Here is a 17,709-nt window from a genome sequence, read left to right on the forward strand (position 1 = left end):
AAAAATAAAATAGTATTATGTATTATATGCTTTCAATATATTCACTAATATCCCTCCCCTGCATGGAAATTCAGTTAACAAATTCATTTAACCAATAAAGCAATAAGACATTTCAAATAAAAGAAACCCAAGTGAAGAGGTTTATATTTCAATAAATAAATGGAAAACAAAAGATACAGTCACTGAAATATATAATCATTGAAATATACAGGACTAACATACAGTACATACCATAAAAATCATCATCTTCGAAGTGCAAATAATTTTGCCAACATTTTTTGCTTTTAGTTTCTCTCTTTTTGAGAAAGAAAAGGGAATCTGCAGAGAAACAATGAAGTTCAGTGTGAGGAAGACACCAGATATAATTAAAGCTGAAGAGTAGTTGATGTGTGCACTTCCTTTGGAATAGTGATCTACCAGAGCTCCACTTACTGTACCAACTAGTCCCCAACCAACGCTCCCCCACATACGCTGACGACCATATCTGTGACGAGCTTGACCCAGAATGGAGAAGCACACAGTGTCTGCCATGGTGGTGGTGGTAGAATTTCCTCCATAAAGCAACACCAAAAGAATGAATATGAGCCAAAATTCTGGAGTATGAATCACATCTGAGAGTGTTACATCCTTTTCATCTCTGCTGTCATCAGCACCACAGTGGTAAAAACATGTTGCATGATACTTCTCCTCACAGGTGAAATTGGAAAATTCAGACAGCATTGGTGCTGTATTGGTGTCAGTAATAATTGTGCAATTACCATCATCACAAATGTTGAAAGTAGATCGTTCAGCGCTTATATTAAAAATTAAACCTGAAGGTAATGGGAAATTTTCAGTAAAATTAAGAGAGATTAAGTTCATGTTCTGTGGGTAAGAACAGTTTACCATGCAGTTTATATTGTCTCTTTGGGTTTCTGTCACTTGGTCAAGTGTCTCATTATTACTACATTTCTGCAACACAGAAAAACTGAAACTGTTATGATTTTCATATACACTTGAGCAAACAGATAGTCTAGTAATATTGTCCAGACAGTGAAGTGAAACTGTTGCTTCTCTCTGGGTATGAGATGACCTTGAGATATCCGGTAGAAGGAAGATTGATATGAAGGACGTGCTGAGGACAATCATTCCTGACAAAAATAGTGCACGGTGAATTTTGAAAGCATCAGCTAGCGTGCTAATCATTAAGGTGATAGCAGAACTTGCAAAAGGAGTAACTGTCCACATGAGGCCCACAGCTAACGTTGGGATGCCCTTCTGCCTTGCCACCACTGGCAAGAATGTGAAAAACGATATTCCTGTGGAGGAATTACTTTGTTGTAAAAAAAATTATTGGTACAGCAGATGTTAAAATTTAATATTTTATATCAGAGCACTTTATCAGATATTATATAGGAGAATCCAGTTTTCATAATTGTGCCAATTATGAAAACTGGATTTTCCTATATGTACAGAACATAATAATAATTTTCAAAGAATACATCATTTATTATCATTAAACCTAAATAAGCTCAAACAGCTTCTGGCCTCCAATAGTACTTGATACAGTATTACATTTCTGACACATGGAAAAAAATAATTATCACTGTGCTTGAATTATACAGTATAGGTTTTAATAATATACATTTATATTGAATGTAAAGCATTGGTTTTAAATGTTGCAGCAAGGAGGCTAGAGGCAGTGGATATGTTATGCTGTTGGTGAGTGCAAAAAGTAGCATTTAAAAACAAATTCAGGGAAACCAGTTAGCCAGACCTGAGCCCTAAAAGTGAGAAATACACTGCCTACACTCTAAACGAGGGGTGAGTATATTGGAATTCTGAACTGTGATGTCAACACACTTCTGGAGAGAAAGCAATAAAATGAATGACAGTAAATGAGTTTCCTCTTATTTTGGGTCACCCTACCTCAGTGGGTGTATTATAAAAAATATGCAATACAGTACTCTAACCAACTATATATAAGCCACAGAAATCATTAGCCCACAATTCATATTTGTGAAACTCTATAACTATTGAACTATGGTAAAATATTAATGAGAATAACCTGTTTGCTTATGAATAGTTTTACTGTGTTTGGATAGTGTCAAATATATTAATTTACTTAGTTACACAAAAAGATGAAATGAATAATGCAGGCAAATAATATGCATGAAGTTGTTCATACCTACACCTCAATATCCAAACAATAACATATGATCACACCAAGACAAAAATATGTATCCCTCTATGTATCTATGTATCCCTCAAAGAACAGAACCTAGGGGATTGGCATCACACCTAATTTCCAAGGTGTACAATGCCATAAACAGGGTAACATCAGCAGCATATGAATACCTTAAATTTGTCACTATATCAAAAAGCCTCATCAAGGAAGTATTAATGCACAAAAATAACTACGTACATATGTGAATTAGTGCATCACTAAAATTGATCAGAAATTACTATACAGATTAAGACAATCATATGAACCAATGATTGAAAAATTAGCTATTGCTGTATTCAGTATTTAAAAATATCCAAACAGTAAAATGATCCAATTCAAATAGAAAATTTTGATTCAGATTTAGATTCCTTATTTCAAATCACTGTACATGCAAAGTATACAATAATCAGAAAGCCCATAGGATGCACAGCATTTCAAGCAAAACATAGACTAGTACCTTTATAACAACTACAGCAGGTCCTTGAATAATGTCATTTTGTTCAACGTCATTTTGTTGATGAGAAAAAATCAAATGAATACAAATTATTGTAAAATAAAAATTCATAAAGTATACAATTCATGCAAATGCACTACAATAAATACGGTATGAAAGCGCTCAGTGAACCTGCCATATTTGTTACTACAGCCTCTCCTCACTTGACAACGGAATTCCATTCCTGAGATCACGTCGTTAAACGAATTCGTCGCTAAATGAGGAGCATACTATAATGGTAGTGCATTTGTGTCAACCATCTCTGACATTGTTTCAATGTCACCTTTGCATCATTTATAACATTTCTGGTATATTTTTAAATGTTTATACAGTAGTGTACTATATGTATACTGAAATAAACAGAATAGAGGAAATCAGCTCTAATATTCAATTCAAAATTCAAAGTTTATTCTCTATAAGGATTACAATGCTGAGTTTACAGAATTTGGTTATTGTGTGGTTTACATGTAGTAAAATAATAATTACAGAGTGTACCACTAGAACATCTAGCATGGCTAGGCATTTCAGGCAGACTTAGTTTAATTCTTAATTTTAAAATATTACAAATTATGAGGTAAGTTGGTATTATGGCTAAGTGACTAAATACTAGTTTGTGAGTTTAGCAATGTGAATGCTTTGTTTTGGCACAGTACAAAGTTTCAGTATTGGAGTATCACAGGCCAACTTATGACTAGTTTGGAATCATTATTTTAAGATTGAGATTAATATTTCTGTTTATGGACAAATGGGTGAGTGTAAGTGTGAACCACCAGGTGGTATTCATGTTGTTAGTTGACGGGGTGTATCAGGGAGATAAGATGTTTTCTAATGGTAGTTTCGAAGGTGATGAATGTGTCTGCAGTTCTGGAGTTTTCAGGTAGGGTGTTCCAGATTTTAGGGCCTTTGACATACATTGAATTTTTGTAAAGGTTTAGTCGGACACGGGGAATGTCATAGAGATGTTTGTGTCTGGTGTTATGCCTGTGGGATCTGTCACAACTATCAAGAGAGCGTTTTAGGTCAAGGTTAATATTGGAATTTAAGGTCCTGTAGATGTAGATTGCACAGTAGTAAGTGTTGATGTACTGAACAGGGAGTAAGTTTAGATCTATGAAGAGTGGGGGGGTGTGTTGCCAGGGATGGGATTTAGTGATTATTCTTACTGCGGCTTTTTGTTGGGTTATTATTGGCTTTAGGTGTGTTGCTGCAGTTGATTCCCAAGCACAAATAGCATAGGTGAGGTATGGATAAATAAGTGAGTGGTATAGTGTGAGAAGGGCATTTTGCGGCACATAGTATCGTATCTTGGAGAGGATCTCAACCGTTTTGGATACTTTTTTGGTTATGTGTTGGATATGGGTGCTGAAATTCAGGTTGTTGTCAAGGTATAAGCCTAGGAATTTACCCTCGTTATGTCTGGTAATTGGAGTGTTGTCGATCTTAATGTTAATTTGCGCAACTCCTGCTCTGCTACCAAACATAATATAGTAGGTTTTGTCAGTGTTAAGCATAAGTTTATTGGCTGTCATCCAAGTCGATATTTTGATCAGCTCCTTGTTAACAATGGTGTTGAGGGTGGCAAGATTAGGGTGAGAGATGACACAAGTCATGTCGTCAGCAAAGAGAATGGGTTTCAGGTGTTGGGATACGTTTGGAAGATCATTGATGTATATGAGGAAGAGCAGGGGACCAAGGACACTTCCCTGCGGAACTCCAGGTATGAATACTGGTCAGAGAGCCTGTCGTAAGCCCGAGGCATTGGTAAACAAGCTTCAATGAGTGCTGAAGGTGCACTGTGCACCCCTTATGTCTGTGCCCCCCCCCCCCCAAAAAAAAAGTGTGACATTCAGAACAAAACTAGAAGTTTTAAAGATATCTGATGATGGTCAGTAAGGTGTGGTTTCATTATACGTCGTTTCGCTTAACTCACAGTTTCTAAGAACCTATCGACAATGTTAAGTAAGGACTTACACTGTACACAGTTTTCACATTTTTAATGTCTATTACATGATATTAACAGAAAGTTAAAATAGTTAAGATACAAGTTACAAGATAGTTTATAAAATAAAATATAAAAAATTAATTGTCTATTTGTAAAAGGGCAAGTGGTACTAGGTTATGAAATTACAATACAGTAGAAATTAAATGAGGATTATTCAAGACCTTCCTGGTCATTTGAAGCAAAAAACTTTATTAAAAAAATCAGTGCCCAAATGAAAGGACCAACAATGATCATTAAAATAGTAAGTCTGGTACCAGTTTATAATTGTTTGAGCAGGCAGAGGTAAAAAGATATTTGATGTATAATTCTCAATACAACAACTGTATCAGAAGGAAGGGATTACAGTAGACCCTCAACCAACAGCATTAATCCGTTCCAGAGACCTTACTGTTAGTCGAATTTGCCGTTGGTCGAATTAATTTTCCCTATAAGAAATAATGAATATAGAATTAATCTGTTTCTGACACCCCAAAGTATGAAAAAAAAAATTTTTTACATGAAATATACATTTCCCTACACCAAAACGAATGGGACATGCAAAATAAACAATAATTAAATGCCACTTACCTTTATTGTGGAGTTGTTGAGTGATGAGATGGTAGGAGGGAAGATAATGCAGGTGTTTTATTGTTTGGAAGGGTAATCCCTTTCCATAAATACTTCAGGTACCAAGTCCACATCCTCGCCACAAACCTCCAACCCCAAGGACTTTCGCAATGACACAACAGCTTCCACTACTGGCATAGCCTCCTGAGGGTTAGCCCCAAACCCTTCAAAATCCCTCTCTTCTACACATTCTGGCCACAGTTTCCTCTAAGCAGAGTTCAAGGTCCTCTTAGTCACTCCCTCCCAAACCTTACCTATAAGGTTTACACAACTGAGGATATTGAAGTGAACTTTCCAAAACTCTCTTAGGGTCAACTGAGTGTCTGAGGTCACTTCAAAGCACTTTTGAAACACTGTTTTTGTGTGTAGAGTTTTTTGAAGTTTGAAATGACCTGCTGGTCTATGGGCTGGAGGAGAGGAGTTGTATTAGGAGGCAAAAACTTCACCTTAACGAAACCAAACTCCCCTGCAATTTCTTCTTGCAAGTCGTGAGGATGAGCAGGAGCATTTTCCATTACCAGGAGGCACTTGAGTGACAATTTCTTTTCCTGGAGGTATTTTGTCACAGTGGGGCCAAACACACCATAAAACCAGCCCAAGAAAAATTCCCTAGTGACCCATGCTTTACTGTTTGATCTCCACAGCACACACAAATTACCCTTGACGATATTGTTTTTCTTGAACACTCTGGGAGTTTCAGTGATACACCAATAAAGGCTTCACTTTGCAGTCACCACTGGAATTACTACACAACATTAATGTCTGCCTGTCTTTCATAGGCTTATGTCCTGGGAGTGCCTTTTCCTCCTGAGTAATGTAGGTCCTGTTTGTCATTTTCTTCCAAAACAGGCCTGTTTCGTCACAATTAAACACTTGTTCAGGTTTTAAATTTTCAGTCTCTATGTATTCCTTAAAGTCCTTCAGATATTTTTCAGCCGCTTTTTTGTCTGAACTGGCTGCCTCACCATGCCTTACCACACTGTGTATGCCACTACGAATCTTAAATCTCTCAAACCAGCCTTTGCTGGCCTTAAATTCATCAGCAGCAGCACTATTTTGAGGCATTTTCTTAATGAGATCATCATGCAACTTTCTTGCCTTTTCACAAATTATAGACTGAGAAACACTATCTCCTGATAATTGTTTTTCGTTTATCAATACCAATAACAGTCTCTCTACCTCTTCATTTATTTGTGGTCTCCATTTTGAAAACATACTTGAACCTTTCGCAACAACAGCTTCCTTGACTGCCTTTCTGTTTGCCAAGATAATACTGATGGTTGAATGTGATTTGTTGTATTGCCTTTCCAACTCAGACATATGCACTCCACTCTCGTATTTTTCAATTATCTCTTTCTTCATTTCCATTGTAATTCTTACCCTTTTTAACACAAGCTTGCACTAAGAGCTTTCTTGGGGTCCACAGTGGCTTATTTAGCGGTTACAAGCACTAAAAACACTGGAATAATCCAAAATATATGGCAGGCACACGTGGAATCGACCACAACAGCTTGTAAACAATGGCACACAGAGTCTTGGAGTGGCTGGGCCCGCATGGACATGTTCTGGACGAACGTCACTGGTAGAGTTTTTCGCCATTGGTAGAGACATTTTTTTATGCCAAAAAGCGCCGTTAGACGAATTTGCCGCTACTTAATGCAGCCATTAGTTGAGGGTCCACTGTATAACATATGGTACAATGTATTGGAGTAAAAAAAAGTGGAAGCATGAAGTGGCATGAAATCACAAGCAAAAGTAAAATGCTGGCAAAGAAATACTTTAATGTATCTGTCACTGAACCTAATTTATTCAACTTATTCAACAATCCTCTGAATAATTTACCCTCATATCCAATCTCAAATAAGACGTACACAGACAATTACACCCCTACAAAATGAAACAAAACATATCATACTAAATGAATGTCAGTTTGATTTCAGGTCAAAAAACATGAAAACAACCATTATAAACAATGCCATAACGAAAATAAATACCTCACTTGAAAATAACGAGTATCCACTAAGCCTATTTATAGATCTGTGAAAAGCATTTGGATATGTTGATTATAATATCCTTTATTAAACCTTACCTCAATAACAGATACCAACATGTGATCATCCTCATCAATTCTACCCATACATTGGGCACCAAAAGGCAGCATCCTAGGCTCTCTACTAATTCCAGACGCATCCCTTAATGTACCTGTATTAGGTGGTCACCATTACATTGCTGTATTAAACAGGTAACTCAAGTGAGAGATTACATGCCTTCTATTTTAGATCTAGTGTTTACTAGGAGATCTATTTAAGAAAAGTTATCATGATCTATCAAGAGACAATTTATGTACAACAGTAAATCTTGACTAATTTTAGTTCAATAGTTTTATGCACCCCACACCCATTCTGTGGACATTAGTCATAAGACTAGGCACAATGTGTCCAGGGCCTCCAATATTCTGTTAGCCAAATAATGAGCATTTTACAAGAATAATAAAATCAATCACAAAATTAGTGAGTCGAAACAATAATGCCTAAACATTTCATCCATAATTACACATTACCAAAAGTTCTTCCCAAGCACTTTAACTTTGCCTACTTTAAATGCAGCAACCCTCAACCACTGTCACTTGTTCAACAGAGCACTATCACCCACAGGGCCTAGTAAAGCCATCAAATTAACAACCTTTGCTCAATCCCTTGTCCTAGTGTATTTCTAACATGTAACTGTATTTATTAACTGTTCAGTCAACAGAACCTTGGTACCCAGTCCCTGGACTCATAGGTGCCTCTGTAATACTGCTTTTATTGCAATGTACAATAAGATTATGATGATGGGAAAGATAAATTCAAGCAAGATAAGCTTAATTACAAAATAGTAAAGTAAGCAGATCTAAAATAGAATTAGATTAAATGAACTGCAACACTGAAAGGGATCAATCTCAAGAGCTGTATATATGTATACAGCAATGGTATTAAATAGATCATCCCAAAAAATGAGACAGAGCAAATATGAGGGAATGGTTAAATATGAGGTGCTGGAAAACCATGTTTTCTTGAAGAGACAATTCAAGTGGGGGTTCTATTTCACAGAAACTATAACTTTTGGAGCAAAACTTAGTTAAGATTTGGATTCAGCAACTCAAAATTAATCAGAAATATGTTTTTGAACATGAACTGAAACCACTGTTGGCCATTGTAATCAGAAATAAAATATAAAAGCTGAGATTAATAAAAACAGTGTACTAAGTCAGTAGAAATAGATAATTAGCCTTTGAGGGCTGAAGGAAGTGTGCAGAAGAACAAAGTTGTACACTCTTGATTACCAAAATTACAAAACTTGAAAACTACTAGATAAAAGCAGAAAATAAGAACCATCTGTAGCAAAAACTTACAATCATAACTGTAAAACTGTTGTTTGAGATCAGCAAAATTATCTATTTTCAATGTACTGAGCTACTATGATAAGTCACATAAATTATATATGAACAGAATGGGTGGACAGCCAGTACAGTGGTACCTTGGGATACAAATTTTTTTCGTTCCAGAAGGCTGTTCGAGTGCAGATACTGAACGAATTTGTTCCCATAAGGAATAATGCAAACCAGAGTAATCCGTTTCAGGCCCCCAAAAATACACTTACAAAAGCACTTACATAAATGTTTGAGTTTTGAGCTCTTCATATCCCGAGGTACCACTGTATTTACAGTTCTTGAATTTATATAATACATAAATGCAAAATGTAATTAAAAAAGAATGTTCTTGTGTGACAGTATACCTGTGGGATCCTATAAGAATCAGCACTTTCTCTGATGAATGGTAAAATATTGAATAATGTCTTCATAATACATGGAGTATACAACGGGTTTCGGGGGTCGATGCCCCCATGGCCCAGTCTGTGACCAGGCCTCGCGGTGGATCAGGGCCTGATTAACCAGGCTATTACTGTTGGCTGCACACAACCTGATGTATGAACCATAGCCCAGCTGGTGAGGTATTGACTTTAGGTGCCTGTCCAGCGCCTTCTTGAAGACAGCCAGGGGTCTATTGGTAATCCCCCTTATGTATGCTGGGAGGCAGTTGAACAGTCTTGGGCCCCTGACACTCTTATTGTGTTGTCTCTTATCGTGCTAGTGGCATCCCTACTTTCATTGGGGGATGTTGCATTGTCTGCCAAATCTCTTTCTTTCATAGGGAGTGATTTTCGTGTGCAAGTTTGGTACTAATCCCTCTAGGATTTTCCAAGTGTATATAATCATGTATCTCTCCCGCCTGCATTCTAGAGAGTACAGGTTGAGGAACTTAAAGCGTTCCCAGTAATTGAGGCGTTTTATCTCCGTTATGCGCGCCGTGAAGGTTCTCTGTACATTTTCTAGGTCAGTAATTTCACCTGCCTTGAAAGGTGCTGTTAGTGTGCAGCAATATTTCAGCCTAGATAGAACAAGCGATCTGAAGTGTGTCATCATGGGCTTGGCATCCCTAATTTTGAAGGTTCTCATTATCCATCCTGTCATTTTTCTAGCAGATGTGATTGATACACTGTTATGGTCTTTGAAGGTGAGATCCTCTGACATGATCACTCCCAGGTCTTTTACATTAGTTTTTTGTTCTATTGTGTGGTTGGAATTTGTTTTATATTCCAATATAGTTTTAATTTCCTCATGTTTTCCATATCTGAGTAATTGAAATTTCTCATCATTGAACTTCATGTTGTTTTCTGCAGCCCATTTAAAGATTTGGTTGACATCCGCCTGGAGTCTTGCAGTGTCTTCAATGGAGGACACTGTCATGCAAATTCGAGTGTCATCTGCAAAGGAAGACACAGCACTTTGGCTTACATCCCTGTCTATGTCAGATATGAGGATGAGGAACAGGATGGGAGAGAGTACTGTACCTTGTGAAACGAGCTTTTCACTGTAGCTGCCTCAGACTTTACTCTGTGTGTTCTATTTTTTAGGAAATTATAGATCCATCTACCAATTTCTCCTATTATTTCTTTATCACACATTTTGTGTGCTATTACACCATGGTCACACTTGTCAAAGGTTTTTGCAAAGTCTGTGTATACAGTACTACATCAGCATTTTGTTTGTCTTCTAGATTATCCAGGACCTTGTCATAGTGGTCCAGTAGTTGGGACAGACAGGATCGACCTGCTCTAAACCCAAGTTGTCCTGGGTTGTGTAACTGATAGGTATGGAGATGGGTGGCGATCTTGCTTCTTAGAACCCTTTCAAAGATTTTTATGATATGGGATGTTAACACAATGGGTCTGAAGTTCTTTGCTATTGCTTTACTGCCCCCTTTGTAGAGTGGGACTATGTCTGTTGTTTTTAGCAGCTGTGGAACAACCCCAGTGTCCATGCTCCCTCTCCATAGGATGTTAAAAGCACATGAAAGGGGCTTCTTGCAGTTCTTGATGAACACAGTTCCACGAGTCTGGGCCTGGGGGCAGAGTGCATAGGCATGTCATTTATCGCCTTTTCAAAGTCATTTGACGTCAGGATAATATTGTGTATGTTAGACCAAAATTGGCAATTGCAGCTGTGGTGTGGTGAAACACATTTGAGAAACTGACATCATTTCAACAAAAAAAAAAAAAATCATAAAAGGATATAAGGGAAAATTGAAGTTTCTTTGTACCAACAATAGAGAGGGTGTATATTACACAAAAAGTAGCACACACAGAAAAGCAAGAATTTTCATACAATCGTTGAAAGCTGGAATGATATCAGAGGTCATGTATGCTACAACTACCGTACTAGAAATTTATGTGTAAGCAAGATAACAACAAGCAAAAGTTTTAATCATTTTACTAAACACATGCAGCAAAAAAAAAAAATGGTTACTACATGCACACACATACACAAAACAGTATTTAAACAAAACTAGTGTACCTCCATATTTCAGGAAATAATGGATCTTGAGTGGAAGAAGGTCCTTATTAATGTTGAAAATCATGCCCCAATCTTGAGGAGAGAATCATTCACTGTTGAGGAGCCTCTCACTAGAGCCACCAACAAACACCAGTTTCTGCAACCATATTGCACTGTTGAATTAATTTGTCAAAAGTGGCTGTTAGTATACTAGTCATAACTGCATCTCATCAACATACATCATAAATTGTCAAACAGAAGGTATAGCACTGGTACAAACTTGAATAAAATTATGAATAAAGTTTAAACAAATTTATCTGTGTGGAAGAGTATTACTGTAAACCATAACACAAGTTTTAAATTCTAAATGAATATATTACAAAATAGTGCAGTGTTTCAATCTTAAGTGCTGAGTAGGGGAGAAAACCATAGCACACATGCATCCTTTCTATATGTGCACTTGCTTCCCACAACATGCTTTGGATAACAATAGCAATGCAAATATCACAAAGATGAGCAGAAATCTGGAAGTCAGAGATGTCAGCCAAGCCTGTATACCTTGTACATGTACTTGTAGAAAAAAAAAAACTATTATATCACTAATATTACACAGCTCAAATCATGCTGATAATGGACACGAGAGAAGTATACATTCAACAAGTTACCTAGGTACAACGAGTTAACATTTAGTGTGGATACTTTATATTCTCACTGCGCAGTGGTTAGAATGTTCAACTTACACCTGAGGACCAATGGAACCCCACTATTTGGCGAGACATGTCTCATAATAATAATAATAATAATAATAATAATAATAATAATAATAATAATAATAATAATAATAATAATAATAATAATAATAATAATAATATTTATTTCTATATGTACAACGTATACAGTCCTAGCTGACATCAATGACATACTACTATTTATTCCTGACTTTACTGATACTAGGCCTAAAGTAATAACTGAATACTGGCATATTTTAAGAATAAATTATAGCTGAAGATTTCCAATATTAAGTGGGTTCTGCTACATAAATGGTTTTATTTTGTGCAAGTGGAGAAAACCTAACATAATGTAACTTATAAACAATATAAGCTAACGTAAACTAACGTAACTTCGTTATCGGTAGAAATGGAACTGGTGTGTCTCTACGTCTTGTTCAACAATCAATATTTGCACCAATAACTCATTACAGTTGTGACCGGGTGTGGAAGTGTGAATTGCTCATTACTCTATAATTTGTTCATGATTGTAGCCATGTATAAACGTAAGTAACCATTCTACAGAATTCATTACCTTTGTACCTAGTTCAGCTATCACAACTTTGGGGGCCCAGTCCCTGGACCCATTACGTACCTCTGTAATCTGTAAATACCTTTGTAACTTGTCATGATTGTGACCAGACCTACCTGGAGTTCATTACCTTTGTAAATTGTGAGTTCATTACCTTTGTAAATTGTGAGTTCATTACCTCTGTAACTTGCTCAGCTATCAAAACTTTGGAGTCCAGTCCCTGGACCAATTATGTACCTCTGTAATCTTTTGACTACCGCCCACAGGATGGGTATGGGGTGCATAATAAACATATTAAACTAACTCTCTACGTTAACAGTAATTGACTTGGCACGCGATGCTAACTGTAGATTGTCTCTGAGGTGGCATTCAAGCCAAAATATAGGACTATTTAACATCTTTCAAACTAACAATATGCATAAGAAATGGCTAAGCTTACGATAATGAAAATAAGGCATTCTGACCTTTTTTTTTTTTTTTTGGTTATCTTGAGTAATTTAAGCACATGTTACTGTCTTAGACAATTGTAATCACCCAAAATTGTGTAAAATTGTACATATATACATCTGCTTACTGACTACTCCTCGACAAAGAGGCATTATCACTAACATAATTTACATACTTCACACCACACAGGTGGTACATGCCTTGACAGTGCAACTAGGCCTTAGTCTTCAAGATGTTGGCACAACCTCTTCACTTCCAAGGACTCACCGTGAAAATAAATGGTATAAAATACCGACACACTGGAAACATAAACACATATGCAGTTAGGTAAGACACATATGCAACAGTTAGACAACTTTATTCCGAAACGTTTCGCCTACACAGTAGGCATATGTGTCTTACCTAACAACCTGTCGGTATTGTATACCATTTTGATGTTCACTTATGCAGTTTAATGTGATCCTTTATTGACAACGTTTCGCCCACACAGTGGGCTTTTTCAAGTCACACACAGATCTACCTGGGGTGGAAGGTACTGGAGTATTTATAGTCAGGTTCAGAATGTTGAGGTCAGGTGGAGAATGTTGCATCTGATGATCTACCAGGTGGGGTAGCTTGGCAGGGGTATTGGACAAGTTGTGAGTAGACCTTCTGCAATGTTCTATGTTCTTATGTGGGACAGCGATGAAGAAGTTTCTTGGCAAGTGGTTCAGCTATGTTATAGAAGCCATTGTTCTGGTTGAAATTGTTGGTTATAGAGATAAGCGATGATTCCAGGATTCTTCGGTATTGAGTGTTGTTTTCTGTGGCGATAAGTCTTGAGTTTCTGTAGTTAATTAAATGGTTGTGTGAATTGCAATGTTGTACACAGGCATTCCTTGTATCGTCAGTCCTGCTTGCGTATTGGTGTTCTGAAATATGTCCTTGATGGTCGTGGTTGTGGAGGTAGATACTTGGAATGATGTATTGGAAAAGATGTTGGAAATATGTTTGGCAATGGAGTTGGTGGGGAGGACTATGTATCTCTTCTCGGCAGTGTCTTCTCTGGGTGTGTTGAATATGTTTAATGCCCGCCGTCTGCAGTCTCTGATGAAGTGACGAGGATAGTGGAGTTTAGAAAATACTTGTTCAATTATAGTGCATTCTTCCTCAAGGAACTCATTGCTGCAGATTCTGAGTGCCCGCAGGAAGAAGCCTATAATTACACCAAGTTTAGTTTTGGTGTCGTGGTGAGAGTAGAAGTGGAGAAGATCGTTTTGGTTGGTTGGTTTTCGATAGACTTTAAAACGAAGTTCATGGTCAGTTTTGCAGAGAAGAACATCAAGGAAAGGAAGAGTGTTGTCGACTTCTTCTTCAAGTGTGAACTGGATTGAGGGCTCGACCTCAACATTCTGAACCTGACTATAAATACTCCCGTACCTTCCACCCCAGGTAGATCTGTGTAACTTGAAAAAGCCCACCGTGTGGGCGAAACGTTGTCAATAAAGGATCACATTAAACTGCATATGTGTTTATGTTCCAAATGACAGTGTCCTCCATTGCAGACACTGCAAGGCTCCAGGCGGACATCAACCAAATCTTTCAGTGGGCTGCAGAAAACAATATGAAGTTCAACGATGAGAAATTTCAATTACTCAGATATGGTAAACACGAGGAAATTAAATCTTCATCAGAGTACAAAACAAATTCTGGCCACAAAATAGAGCGAAACACCAACGTCAAAGACCTGGGAGTGATCATGTCGGAGGATCTCACCTTCAAGGACCATAACATTGTATCAATCGCATCTGCTAGAAAAATGACAGGATGGATAATGAGAACCTTCAAAACTAGGGAGGCCAAGCCCATGATGACACTCTTCAGGTCACTTGTTCTATCTAGGCTGGAATATTGCTGCACACTAACAGCACCTTTCAAGGCAGGTGAAATTGCTGACCTAGAAAATGTACAGAGAACCTTCACGGCGCGCATAACGGAGATAAAACACCTCAATTACTGGGAGAGCTTGAGGTTCCTAAACCTGTATTCGCTGGAACGCAGGCGGGAGAGATACATGATTATATACACCTGGAAAATCCTAGAGGGACTAGTACCGAACTTGCACACGAAAATCACTCACTACGAAAGCAAAAGACTTGGCAGACGATGCAACATCCCCCCAATGAAAAGCAGGGGTGTCACTAGCACGTTAAGAGACCATACAATAAGTGTCAGGGGCCCGAGACTGTTCAACTGCCTCCCAGCATACATAAGGGGGATTACCAACAGACCCCTGGCAGTCTTCAAGCTGGCACTGGACAAGCACCTAAAGTCGGTTCCTGACCAGCCGGGCTGTGGCTCGTACGTTGGTTTGCGTGCAGCCAGCAGTAACAGCCTGGTTGATCAGGCTCTGATCCACCAGGAGGCCTGGTCACAGACCGGGCCGCGGGGGCGTTGACCCCCGGAACTCTCTCCAGGTAAACTCCAGGACTCACCGCAAACTTCTTCAATGACGCCGAAGCCGACAAGATCACTATCTCTCCTACATGTTTACTCAAGGACCCTGGCTTTGTAGTAACATCTCTAGTTCTATGGGCCAAGAAATCGATGTTTGCCAAGGGGCTTGGTCGTGATATTACTAGTCGATCAACTGTTGACTAAATGTCTCATTGAAAATCAAAATGACTGGGCCACAATCGACCGCCACATTGATGCTCAAAATCAGTTACACTGAAATCTCAATGGATCACAGGCACTTAACGATGAACTAAGAATCTCCTATTAACATGTGAATCTCAGGAACACAGAGCCAGGGATATACCATCGAATTACCATATTACTCCTATTTCAACACTAGTCCCAAATTTGCACACGAAAATTACTCACTACGAAAACAAGACTGGGCAGGAGATGCAAGATCCCCCCAGAGAAATGCAGGGGCGCCACAAGTACGCTATGAGACAACACATTAAGTATCAGGGGAGCCAAGACTGTTCACCTGCCTCCCAGCATACATAAGAGGGATACCAAATGACTCCTGGATGTTTTTAAGAAGGCGCTGGACAGGCACCTAAAGTCAGTACCTGATCAGCCGGGCTGTGGCTCGTACGTCGGTCTGACTGTGACCAGCAGTAACAGCCTGGTTGATCAGACCCTGATCCACCAAGAGGCCTAGTCATAGACTGGGCCGCGGGGGCGTTGATCCCCGAAACCTCTCCAAGTATACACACATCGTCAAGGGCTGCCCAGTAAAGAAGAGATACTGCACTAACTGCTGCAATGGACACAAAGGCTGCACCTCAACCTCTGCCAAAATGTCTCAACTGAATGAATGACCAACACATTCTTGCAGCCAAGTGCCCATATAAGATGGAAATCGCTAACAAGAAAAAGTTTGAGGACCAAAAGAAGCTCAACACTATAAAGACCCCCAATCAATGCTGCCATCACTGGACCTCAGGCTGACACCAAGAAGATTCTTCTAGCAACACAGCCTGTCTCTACTACCAACACTCCCAGCCGGCACAGCCACCAAGATCATATCTCGCATGATCTACGTCTACGTGCAAAACGCCATATCCACTGGAACCTAAACTCCGCGATAAATGAACTCTTCCGCCTCAACAACTTTGCCAGCTTCAGTTTTTCTGACAGTGCACCATCAGCAGAAATACTGAAAATCCTTAACGCAGAAGACATCACCATCCCAACAGATCCTCCACGGAACCATAGGTACTCAGTCTGCCTAGCCTGCCACCACCTCCACACCCACTACAGCTCCACCTGAAGATCAAGATTCTCACATCTCTGAAGACACCCCTCCAGATTGATCGAAAAAACTGGAATCGACCTCCGCATGAATCAGATACATGATCTATGCCAAGTTAAGCAATAGCAGCACTTCTCCGCTCTATGGAATATTACCCCATTCCTAACTACCATCCCTCCACTTCCCCCCAAACTACTTCTTAAATTACAACCAAAGCTTCGCCTTGAAGCCAAACATGATGCCTTAAGCTGTACTGATAACTTAGTCACACAGCACACACTCTCACAAATTATTTACGTTGATGGTTCTGTTCACCAATTCACTGGTGCAGCTGGTAGTGCTGCTGTTGTCATACCGAGTGATGGCTCTCATAAAGAAATTGGAACACGCATCAATAACTGGGCCTCTAACCTTCAAACTGAACTGTTTGCCATACTCCTTGCACTCAAATGTGTCCATATATCTAAGGTTACCACTCTAATTGTAAATGATTCTCTGTCATCTATAAATCCTCTCAACTCATTAAGTATAAATTGTGGCATGCTTGTGTCAGAAGCCAGACACAGGTATGGTAAGATTGTGGACAGTGGAGTCAGAGTGCACATGCTGTGGATTCCATCTCACATTGGTCTTCAGATGTACGATAGAACTGATGAACTGGCTAAGTTGTATGCTTTCAAAGAGGGGGTAGATTACAATCTTGGCTTGTCAGGTAGCAGTTTGAGAACAATAATACGAAAAGAACTTCAACTGAATTTTATTGACCTAAGACTCAAGGAGACTGACACAAGTCAGTCCGTCTACCATCATTCTATCATGCAGGAGGAGCCACATGTCTATGGTGCATCCAACAAAATAAGCAGACTCTTGGATGTCACTACCGCCCGGCTCCGGCTGGGTTACAAGTATCTTTGGCAGGTTAATTAAATCACCACCACCAGATGTAGACCAAACGAAATGAAAACTTTGCCAGATGAACTATTGTCACACCCTGCGTCATTACGTACTGGAGTGCGATAAAATTAATGAATTCAGA

General features: G+C 38.8%; 1 protein-coding gene across 6 annotated transcripts in view; it reads right to left on the reverse strand.

Annotated features, from left to right (window-relative positions):
* Positions 1-17,709, reverse strand: part of LOC128689722 (major facilitator superfamily domain-containing protein 6) — a 62,338-nt gene that overhangs the window by 33,710 nt on the left and 10,919 nt on the right. For 4 of the 6 annotated variants that reach the window (XR_011391975.1, XM_053778141.2, XM_053778124.2 and 1 more), the window contains exons 2-3: positions 11,201-11,336; positions 232-1,298 (exon numbers count right to left, since the gene is read on the reverse strand). Coding sequence is in view for 5 of the 6 variants with exons in the window: in XM_053778141.2 (XP_053634116.2) it covers positions 232-1,298; positions 11,201-11,264 (1,131 nt within the window). In the remaining variant the exon portion in view is untranslated. Of the gene's footprint in view, positions 1-231; positions 1,299-7,396; positions 7,510-11,200; positions 11,337-11,844; positions 11,934-17,709 lie in introns of those variants that run through there. The other 2 variants (XM_053778132.2, XM_053778149.2) reach the window with 2 other exon arrangements.

Source organism: Cherax quadricarinatus, chromosome 1 (assembly GCF_038502225.1).
Source record: "Cherax quadricarinatus isolate ZL_2023a chromosome 1, ASM3850222v1, whole genome shotgun sequence".
In the NCBI taxonomy this organism is placed as follows: domain Eukaryota; kingdom Metazoa; phylum Arthropoda; class Malacostraca; order Decapoda; family Parastacidae; genus Cherax; species Cherax quadricarinatus.